We start from the raw sequence: 12,162 nt of genomic DNA on the forward strand, positions 1-12,162 counted from the left end.
AACATTTGCCCAGAATTTCTTTGGGTCTAGTTTGATGTTTTTAGCAATGTCTTTGTCCACATCTCGACGAATGGTTTCCCTTGATTTCTAATTCTTGCATATTCTTTATATTTTGATTCATTCAGAGTCTCCATGTATAGCTGCCACGCCTTGTGTTTTTTGTAAATCTTTAGTCGGAGTTCTTTATCCAGTGGTATCTGAATGGTGCTCTTCGTGTTATCTTTACTATGTGGTATATTACTGTGTGCTGCTTGAGCTTCCCATGAATACATTGGTGAAAGTGTTGTACATTGAACATGATATCTGGTTCCGGGATCCCCTTTCAATACGGCCTCCTCCCAGGGTATGTCCAGCTCCTTCCCCATACTTATACAATCCCCTTTGTTATATCTGAGGCGCGTAGCCTATGTCCATCTACAGACAGCTCGCTGTAGCACAAAACATCGAACATAAGAATCAAATGGTCGCTGTGTCCAGGAGGACTTTGGTTTTCTATGTGTCCTTTTAAAAGCATTTCTTCCTCGTTTGTTATGATGAGGTCCAGAGTACTTGGTTCGCTTCCCATTCGATGTCTTATAGTATCTTTTGTAAGTTGAGAAAATGTAGTTGTCCTTTAAACATTCGATAAACCACGGACTAAGATAGCAATCTAATTCCGTGGATAAACATTTCACTGTCGTGGTCATTTTTTGCCGACATTAAATACCAATTAATTTTTTTGAAATTGAAATCACCCATTCATTTGATGCAGCATTGATCCGTTCTTCGGCGAAAGATCAGTTTTAACAGAGACAAAGCCAGGTAGTATATACGTCTCTAGTTTTAATATATAAACCTACACCCCAGTAACAATATTGTTCAATATTTTAAAGAATTATACATTGAAAACAATTTCCATACATCGTCACTCACGGCCAATGAATTCAACCTCTTCTAGTCTTGTATAACAAGAAAATGTCTCAATTATTCATTCTTTTACATTGATTAATACGTATGTGTTTTTAGAAAACACAAAAATAATACTTGAATGACTTTATCTTTATTGGTTATGTGGAAACAAAGTAATCTAAAACGATTCAACAATATAAAGTTGCATTGGTTAAGCAAAAAATAAACCGAAGTAAAAGTAAAAAATATCAATGTTTCCGACTTTGTCCGGTTATCGTTTATTATACTACTAAAACATTCACAGTCTACGTATAGAATGCGCTTGTAATATGTGCGATAAACACGAAGTGTGGAAATGGCAGGGAGTCACCTACGAATATTCCAACTCATTTGCTGGCTCTTTTATTTTGTGCAGTGCGATTCAACGGCACAGAGAAGATTTTATGCCAAAGAAACCCACAGGATAGCTGTCAATGATGGTATGTTTTTGATTGTTGTACAATAGAGTGTTCACAGCAGAGGCCAAACAGTTATCACAATGTGGGTCATCCCAGGTAAAGGCCTAAATTAATCTAATCCAATCCAGTTTTAACACCTGACTGATTACTAGTTTTATGGCATAAATAACTTATAAATTAGATCTCATTCTGTGATAATATATATATATATTTATGTCCAATCTGCAAAATGTGACAAACGTGTATTACATATGTATTTGCCTTTTACCTGAATAAATATTATTATCTGTAAAATATTGGTTAATTTTAGCTTTATATACAAGTACATGTAAGTGTTTTGCTTGTCCTTAACACAGGTAAATATTTACTCTGATTCCAATATCAGCTACCATATGACATCACACAAGATCCCTCAATAGCAGACTTACAGTAAATGTACCTGTCAATAATGTTTGAATGTTTGGCACGCATCAATGAATTACCCAGTATGGGATGTAAGATAACTTTGTCATAGAGAATTGTGTGGGTTGGCCGAATGTGACAGTCACATTAACCTTAAATGGGTGATTAGGTCATCTCATCAACATTTCGAAATCATGATAGGCCGCAGAAATACCCTATAAAAAATAATAAATATATATATATATAATGAGTATGATTGTGTTAAATATAATATAAACTTTATTTGTTTAACAACAATTATGAAACAAGTAATATCAACTTATATTAATCACTCTTGTTGGCCCGGATGTTAGCGCATGGGTTCTTAGAGGGGAGGAACCTTGAGTACCTGGAGAAAACCCACGTGGTCTGGCAGGTGACCCCAACCTTTTCACGTCCAATCGGGGAATCAAACCCTGGTCGCCTTGGTGAAAGGCAAGTGCGGTATCCACTGCACCACCCGACCACCCGTGATTGTGTTTAGTGACAGCTGATGAAGTTAAGTTGTCCTAGTTGATCATGAGTATCCCCTATATATCATGTTTAGTACATGTACATCACGAGATAATTTCTAGGATAGCTATTGGATAACTACCCTTGTTCTATTTGGTATAGTTAACATCTGCCCTTGAAAATGGGAACTTTACCTGGAGACTGGCGCTATACCATTTTTTGGACCGCTGAGACCGTGCGTGAAAAGTAGCGTGACGCTAAGAGTTGCGCCCCTTCTCCTAGGGGGCGCTGTTCATATTCTACTTTCACTTCATTGTTGTTGTCTGCCAAATGGCTTTAAATTTCGGGACGAGGAATGCTGATTGCTTCGCAGAGGCTCAGCAATGCATAAAGATGAAGCAGGCAACACCATTTGACGTCGCAGTGTCCTTAAAGACTTCCTACTGGAAAGGGGAGCCTAGCGGTGATCCAATCCTGTGAATTGATATATGCAACAAAAAAGGAGAGATCTACGCAAAAAAATAAAATGAAATAAAAATACACATTTTTTTTTAAACATTTGCAGCAAAAAAGGGTGTTATTCTTTCAACATAATCCAATAAATACCACAATGAAGTACATTTGTACACACAAAATTATCAATTATGATGAACCATATCTCTTCATTGACTTCAGTGTGTAGTCAATGGGATCATCTAGTGCAAATTAAATGTGACAGGTGAGCATGAATTTGTTCTGTGTGCTACTTACAGCTAAGCTACAATACACTATAAGCAATGGAGGTGATACAATTTGTCATTTTCACAAAAACTTAGACAACTGAATTAAGACTTTTTTGTGCACAATTGTACCTCATGGTATTTTTTATTGGATTTTGTTGAAAGCATAACACCCCTTTTTACTAATATTGTTTAAAAGAACAATATGTGTTTTTATTCCACATTATAAATTGTTACTCAAATTGGTTACTGTTACCCAAATGCAGGATTATTACCCATACATGCAGTTGTGCCCAACCTGATAAAAGTAGGAATAGAAATTTTGCAACAGAAAATTTAATGTTTATTTTAGATTTTTCATTTATTGATTTTTTTTCATTGTTTTGTTTATTTTCAGATAATACAACTCCTGGTCAAAAGCGATTTGCCTTTGCTGCCTACTATGGGGATCACATGGTTCTTCAGAAATCCCCACAGCGTGCTGTCATCTGGGGCTACAATCCCTATGTGTACGACAGGATAAGTGTGTCCGTGGCCAAACAGACTGCCCAGGCTTTGGTTGACACTCATGGATTGTGGAGGGTTATTCTTGATCCAGTAGATGAACCTGGACCGTACACCATCACAGCTAGGGGTTCAGCAGGGGAGATTACTCTTACAGATGTCCTTTTTGGAGATGTATGGATCTGTTCTGGGCAGTCAAATATGCAGTTTACAATGGCTCAGGTGATACTGAAACTTCCTTTTTCTTACACTGGGTCTTTGATATGTTCATGATTGTTTTTTCACTGATACAGCAAATGACAAAAATTAAATCTGATGATATACTTGACCAACATGTCTCTATCAATGCATTCTGGAATCTCAACCCATAACTAATTCTTTCCATGCATTTTCCTTTTTAAGTTTTCTTATTCTATACCCTCCCTTTCCTCACTATCACATTTTAAATATCTATTTCCCAAATATCTTTTTCTTTCTATTTACCAAATATCTTTTTCTTTCTATTTACCTCTTCAGCCGTCTTCCTGTCTTTTCCCTCGTCTTTTTTTTCTGTCAACCTGGGCTCGTATTCATGACACGATTCTCAAGCATGGGTTTTGTGCTCAAGTCTAATTTCTTGTCCGTTTATAAATCAATTAATAAAATCTAATTTTTGAAATGATCTGGGAAAAATGAAGAGATGTAAAGCGAAATACTGTTTTCAATGTGTACATTTTACGTTTTGATCGTTTGACAGATTTAAGAGAGTTACAAGAAATTTGGTTTGAGCTCAAAATCCATGCTTGAGCATAAGAACTGTTTCATGAATACAGGCCCTGCTTTTATCACTTCACCCATCATCCCCATGCCTGGCCAAATCCCTCCATACCCAGTGCATTGTTTCACCCTCCCTATGCTTATGCTTTGTAATTTAACTTCTCAGTCGGTAATTATACAAGTGGTACGTACTTTCAGATTTTCAATTCCACCAAGGAGATACAGGAGGCCAACAACTATCCAAACATCAGAGTTTTTGCTGTCAACCTTTTGGCATCAGCAAAACCCCTGAATGACCTGAATGCACCAAACAGCATCAAGGAACCGTGGTCAGTAGCCTCCAATGGTAAATATCACCCGAAGCAATGTTTATATATTAGTAGTCTATAGCTACTTTGATTTGCACTCTGGTTACTTATAGGGATGAATTGTGATGTCATTTGTTGTTTTTATAGTGACATGACAATAACATCCACTCCCTAAAATAATAGAACATTCTCTCATTCCTGTGCAAGTATGATAATACTGTCCAGTGCACAAAACTGGGGTCAAAGAAATTTCTATCTTACAGCAAAAATGTTCAAAATGGCAGCAAGTCAAAATGCATGGTTTCTGAGCTCATTCTGCTTATTGGAATGACAGAAGATACCCAATTAGTCCCAGGAGTGTAGGCTAGTCAGGATAGACAAACATCAGGATTTACCAAATCTGAAAACCCCTTTGGTAAAATCTATTTATACGTAATGGCATACATATAGTCTTATGATCCCACATCCCATGTGACTGCCGTCCTATTTGGAATAGCTCTTTAACTAGTTACTCTGGGCACTTGATGTTCCTGTCAAAGTGGTCAGATGTACCATTTTAAGTGTCCTCCAAGTGTCAGTGGACCGTGTTATTTAAGCAATAAACTGCATAGATGTGGCACATCTTCCACTTATCATGGTGCGCTAGCGCGCACCATTCAGTTTGTCTGTGACAGATGTGGCAGTTATACCAGTTGGTCTGCCACATCTATGCAGTTTATTGCTTAAATACAACCTCCCATACATGTAGGAGTAAAAAAGAAATACGAAAAAATATTCATTGATAAACTTCTATTGTATCACTCATGTGTTTAGAAAGAAGCAGGCTGCAACCACGACCTAGTTAAACTTATTAGTGTAACAAGAAACAGAAATTCAATTTCATAAGGTAGTTTGATATGAATGAATACTATTATGCTATACTGGATTCAAAATACAAATGCATTAACATGTCTCTACAGAAACCATCGGTGGAGGGGCCTGGCAGAACACATTCTCTGCCGTGTGCTGGCTGTATGGTAAATACCTGTACCAAAAGCTGGGCTATCCTGTCGGTCTGATCAACGACTGCTATGGAGGAACGCCCGTTGAGGCCTGGTCATCTCCAGATGCTCTGGCCAAGTGTGGAATGGACACTCTGGACAATAGACCAGTAGAATTGGACAGGTCCTACCTGATGGGGTAAGTTTTAAGTAATGTTACTGTGTGTCAGCTGATTTATTCAAATTCTACTGATACTGTAGCTTAATGCCTAGTCCTTCAAAATTGGGTAACATGCCATTTGATGCTTAATACAAAAACAAATTTGACATGTATTATGTACATTACATGCAGAAGGTTTTAAATGTGGAGCTTCTTTATATATTTGATTTTAGAATTTGCAGATTTACTCAATAATTCATAATTAGCGGCACTAATTTGGGTCCTGTAACTCTATTGTCAGAAATACCTAATAACTATCTATTTTTCATATGAAAGGTGAAGAAGAAAATATCTTTCACATGTGTTTAAGGGGGAATGGGAAATTCCTAACTCTCTGGGTTGTTAATTTATTGTTATATAGTCTTGGGAAGGCCTCAAATTTTAACATCTATTGATTAGTGTGTATTACAAGATATTACTTTCATTTTTTGTAGTGAGCTTGTTTATGATGAGTTTGGAAATGTGCGAGGTCCACCGACTCCATCCGTGTTGTGGAATTCTATGATTCATCCCCTCCTGAACATGACTATATATGGAGCAATCTGGTACCAGGGTACGTAGACCAATACATTAATCATTTTCTGAAGGAAAGAATTCAAACTTGGTTGGAATTATCATCATGACATTACAGTTTAATGGTATGGACATTATGACATTACAGTTTAATGGTATGGACATTATGACGTTGACTCACTCCTAGAGCATGAGGGGTAGGTCCAAAAAGGGTCTAATTAACTAATATTTCAACTATCTCTTTCGTCTGGCCCAAATATACTAGAATCATAACCTCTTCATATTTTGAAAAGTTCTCCTGTTTTATCAGAATTGTGAATTTCCTTAATTTTGGGTCACCCCTTCTCCCTTTTCCCTGGGAAGGAAGTAAATTTACTCTTGTTATATTTGTTGTTTCACTGTTTTTCATGTTTATTTTGTCATTCCCCAACATTGTTTTGTCAAGTGGTACCATATTTCTAATGAGAATGGAGAATGCAAGGAGGGAAGAATTTGTGTACTTTCACTAACTTGAATCATTTATTGTGTGGATGATGTCCTAAACATAATATTTTCTGCCTACTGTCATACGAGTTCATAACTTCTGTTATTAAAATATATCACTGACTTACATTTGAAAGGCGAGAACAACGCCCCAAAACCAAACACCTACAACTGTACCTTCCCGTCCATGATCAGTGACTGGAGAGCCAAGTTCCACTCGTCGCATGGACAGAACGATCCAACCTTTCCTTTTGGTTTTGAAATGGTAGGTACCATGGCTATAATGACCAAACCTTGCCTTTTGGTTTTGTAATTGAAGGTACCATGGATGTAATGGTCCATTTTTTCCTTTTGGTTTTGTAGTGGTAGGTACCATGGATGTAATGATCAATTCTTTCCTTTTGCTTTTGTAATGGTAGGTAACATGAATTTAACGATCCATCCTTTCCTTTTGGATTTGTAATGGTAGGTACCATAGATTTAACGATCCATCCTTTCCTTTTGGATTTGTAATGGTAGGTACCTTGTATAGAATGCCTCAGCCTTTCCTGTTGGTTTTGTAATGGTAGGTGCCATGGATTTAACGATCCATTCTTTCCTTTTGGTTTTGTAGTGGTAGGTACCATGGATGTAATGGTCCATTTTTTCCTTTTGGTTTTGAAATGGTAGGTACCATGGCTATAATGACCAAACCTTTCCTTTTGTTGTTGTAATGGTAGGTACCACGGATATAATGACCAAACCTTGCCTTTTGGTTTTGTAATGGTAGGTACCATGGATAGAATGACTCAACCTTTCCTTTTGGTTTTGTAATGGTAGGTACCATAGATTTAACGATCCATCCTTTCCTTTTGGTTTTGTAATGGTAGGTACCATGGATGTAATGATCCATTTTTTCCTTTTGGTTTTGTAATGGTAGGTACCATGGATATAATGACCAAACCTTTCCTTTTGGTTTTGTAATGGTAGGTACCATGAATTTAACGATCCATCCTTTCCTTTTGGTTTTGTAATGGTAAGTACCATGGATATAATGATCCATCCTTTCCTTTTGGTTTTGTAATGGTAAGTACCATGGATATAATGATCCCTCCTTTCCTTTTGGTTTTGTAATGGTAGGTACCATGGATATAATGACCAAACCTTTCCTTTTGGTTTTGTAATGGTAAGTACCACGGAGAGAATAAACAATCTTTCATGTTTTAGTTTTGTAATGGTGAAACACTCACCAGCAGCCTCTGATTGCTGGTTAAAGGACAACTGTTGATCCCAAACTACTGTTTCAAAATTCATACCGTTATCATATTTTGATGTAAAAGTTGCCTTAAATAAAAATGCCATGTAAACAAATGTTACTTGCCAATATAAAATGAGATAAGAGCATTTATATAATGGACTGTTAAATTCATGCAATTGCTGTTTTACTGTTTTAGCAAAGATTTATTTTTATTTTTTATTATGACTCAATTAAACTTAAGATATTTACTTTTACTAGTATTAGAAAACAAATGTATTAGTATATATAGCTGATCATTCTTGATAATACAAAATTGTAAAGTCCATTGAATTCATTGTAGCTAGGTGCATACCAGCCAAGCATGACAGTACAGAGTGGCTTTCCAGACCTCCGTTGGCATCAAACAGCAGACTTTGGTTTTGTCCCAAACAAGAAGATGGAGAACGTGTTTATGTCCAATGCAATGGATCTACCAGATTTCACATCTCCATATGGGCCGTAAGTTGATTTATAAATACATGTACATATGGACCGTAAGTTGATTTATAATTACATATATGGACAGTAAGTTGATTTATAATTACATATGGACAGTAAGTTGATTTATAATTACATATATGGACTGTAAGTTGATTTTTAAATACATATATGGGCCGTAAGATGATTTATAAATACATCTACATATGGACTGTAAGTTGATTTATAAATACATCTACATATGGAATGTAAGTTGATCTATAAATATATCTACATATGGACAGTATGTTGATTTATACATATATGGACAGTAAGTTGATTTATGATAACATATGGACCTGAATTTGATTTATATTTACATATTGAGCATAAGTTGATTTTAAATTATGCATGGAGTGTAAGTTGATTTATAATTATATATGGGAGGTAACTCGACCGATCTCTTTGAAACTTGGTATACATTATAATCATGATATAAATATGTGTCTCCCTTTAAAGAATTTCGATTCGACGATTTTTGCAAAAGTGATTGCCCTTTGTTCATTTCAGTATTTGATGTTTTGTCTGGAGATTTCTCCTACATTTTTTATAGCATGTCAGCTAACCACTCTTAGAATGATGCAGATCTTATTTCAATGTAAGAAAGTATATAACACTTTAATAAAAGGCATTCGATGGGTGTATATTGTTCCGCCCCACAGTACTCTTGTTTACATATCCAACACAAGCGGTTATATTCACTCATACAGACATATAAATGTTGATTCCCATGTACGTTTCAGAGAGAGCAAGTTAAATTTTATTTTCTTAATACCATGAAGGGACATTAATCCTAATTTTTTAAATCTATATATATAGCATCAAATTAGATATTTTTAAAATCACCTACCAGATCCTCTGTATTGATTTTACCAAATGTCATTAGAGAAATTCAACACCATTGCTTAAATTTCAATTGTAAATGTTGTATTTTATTATATTTGGTCAGTATTCACACCCAAGACAAGCAGGATGTTGCCCAGCGGTTAGTACAGGGCAGTCTGGCTGTGGCTTACCACCACAAGGACATTGTGTACCAAGCTCCACTGCCCACTGGCTACAAGGTGGACACTGAAACCCAAACACTAGAACTTGTCTATAACAACGGTTCAGAGGCCCTGCAACTGAAAAACAATGTTGGCTTTGAGGTAAGTAATGTGCATGCTTCATAACTTAGACAGAAACAACACTGGCATTAAAGTAGGTATCTGACTTGTAACTTGGTGAACAACACTGGCATTAAAGTAGGTATCTGACTTGTAACTTGGTGAACAACACTGGCATTAAAGTTGGTAACTGACTTGTAACTTGGTGAACAACACTGTCATTAATGGAGGTAACTGACTTGTACCTTGGTGAACAACACTGGCATAAAGTAGGTAACTGACTTGTAACTTGGTGTACAATACTGACATTAAAGTAGGTAACTGACTTGTAACTTGGTGTACAATACTGACATTAAAGTAGGTATCTGACTTGTAACTTGGTGTACAATACTGACATTAAAGTAGGTATCTGACTTGTAACTTGGTGTACAATACTGACATTAAAGTAGGTAACTGACTTGTAACTTGGTGAACAACACTGTCATTAATGGAGGTAACTGACTTGTAACTTGGTGTACAATACTGACATTAAAGTAGGTATCTGACTTGTAACTTGGTGTACAATATTGACATTAAAGTAGGTAACTGACTTGTAACTTGATGAACAATACTGGCATTTAAGTAGGTATCTGACTTGTAACTTGATGAATAATACTGTCATTAAAGTAGGTAACTGACTTGTAACTTGGTGAACAACACTGGCATAAAGTAGGTAACTGTCTTGTAACTTGGTGAACAATACTGGCATAAAGTTGGTAACTGACTTGTAACTTGGTGAACAACACTGGCATAAAGTAGGTAACTGACTTGTAACGCGGTGAACAATACTGGCATTAAAGTAGGTAACTGACTTGTAACTTGGTGAACAACACTGGCATAAAGTAGGTAACTGACTTGTAACCTGGTGAACAATACTGTCATTAAAGTAGGTAACTGACTTGTAACTTGGTGAACAACACTGGCATAAAGTAGGTAACTGACTTGTAACTTGGTGAACAATACTGTCATTAATAGAGGTAACTGACTTGTAACTTGGTGTACTGTTTGTAGCTCTCACAAGTTATGTGACATGAGAATTATATTCGACTTTGAGGTGAGAAGTATAACTTGTAGACCCTAGAATTCTTGGAAAATGTCAGACTTTGAAGAGGGTAACTGAGAATTTAAGTGAGAAGTTCTTTCTCCTCTGACCAATGTTGACTTTGAGGTACTGTAAGTGAACAGAGGCCCTTCAACTCAAGAACACTGTTTGAGGTGATGATGGTTACATGGAACTTATTTATAATATTAAATTCTAAATTTTATGAATATTGTATAGTATATGCCATCTTGTCACTTCCTTACTTGTTTTCTAGGTATGCTGCTCCTATGATGGTAATTCAATTTGTTCCTCTCACTCGTGGTGGTTACCCGCCTCTGTTGTCAAGGTCACCCGCAGCAGTGTGTTGGTCACCACTGCAGTCTGTGAGCCACAGGATGTGGTGGGTATACGGTACGCCTGGAAAGTCTCACCATGTACATTTAAAAACTGTGCCATATACTCCTCACTAAGCTTCCTGCCAGCCTCGCCCTTCCAGTTCACATCAGGGAAGTTCAACAAAGACGGCAGTTATATCATTGATAGAAGCAAGCCACACCTTATTGGGTAGAAGATATACAGTAAATCACTCTATTTTTTCTCAAAGGAGCTTGAAACAAATTATTCAGGATTTTAAATGTTTTGAATAAGAAATTATATAATATTATTAAACATATCATTTATTGAATTTTCCCCAAATATATATATTTAAAGAGAAGTTCTACTTCAGTTTGCGGTCCTTTTCCATCTTGACTGCACATTTATAATGTGAAACTCTTTCTTATAAAAAAGAAGTGATTCACAGATATTTGCAGAATATTACACATATTTTAGAATCTCACATGCAATAAATGAATACTGTTTTCCATGTCTCATTATCTGACCAATGATGGTCAAAGATCTCTTGCCTTTATGTGTATTATAAGTATATGATGTTACAGTTGATGTGCCTTTACATTCTATGCAAACAAATGTTCCTATTTCTTAATAATAGTGCCACGCAAACACAGATTTTTTGTAGCTTCATTTGTGGAAGAATACTTTATGAGATATTGACTTGATATTGATATTGAGTATATATCTTTATACAATCTGATATTGACTGTGCCTTCGTGTTTTACTGATCTTAAATCATTTTAAAATGACATTTTGCATAATTGTGATCATATTGTTACAACAGGCTAAAGTATGCCTTATTTTGAAACAACTGCTCACCATGTTTTTTGACATTATAGTATATGTACCAAGGTAGACTAACTACAAGTTAGACTAACTACAAGTTAGACTGCTGGGATAAAAGACTAACTACAAGTTAGATATCTTTGTATACTGTCTGCATAATTTATTTCATGTCATGTGTTCAAAGATCCTTCTAAATTACTTACCATGAAAATCCCTGAAATTTTACTGCCACAGAAAAAGATTCAGTGTACAGTCTTGAGTGTCCATAAACATTGTGTGAGGTTGTGTCTAAAGTCTGCCTTAGTGTCTTAGACAAATGA

The 12,162-nt window shown here is 36.0% G+C and overlaps 1 protein-coding gene across 2 annotated transcripts in view; it reads left to right on the top strand.

The window, feature by feature from the left end:
* LOC110447718 (sialate O-acetylesterase-like) overlaps positions 1-11,941 on the top strand; it is a 53,967-nt gene extending 42,026 nt beyond the window's left edge. The window contains exons 7-9 of one of the 2 annotated variants that reach the window (XM_021493594.1): positions 8,301-8,458; positions 9,426-9,624; positions 10,938-11,941. In XM_021493594.1, the coding sequence (XP_021349269.1) occupies positions 8,301-8,458; positions 9,426-9,624; positions 10,938-11,231 (651 nt within the window). In that variant the 3' untranslated portion in view covers positions 11,232-11,941. The remainder of the gene's footprint in view (positions 1-8,300; positions 8,459-9,425; positions 9,625-10,937) is intronic. The other variant, XM_021493593.1, reaches the window with a different exon arrangement.
* Positions 11,942-12,162: the final 221 nt, after the last annotated feature.

Source organism: Mizuhopecten yessoensis, unplaced genomic scaffold (assembly GCF_002113885.1).
Source record: "Mizuhopecten yessoensis strain PY_sf001 unplaced genomic scaffold, ASM211388v2 scaffold3575, whole genome shotgun sequence".
NCBI lineage: Eukaryota > Metazoa > Mollusca > Bivalvia > Pectinida > Pectinidae > Mizuhopecten > Mizuhopecten yessoensis.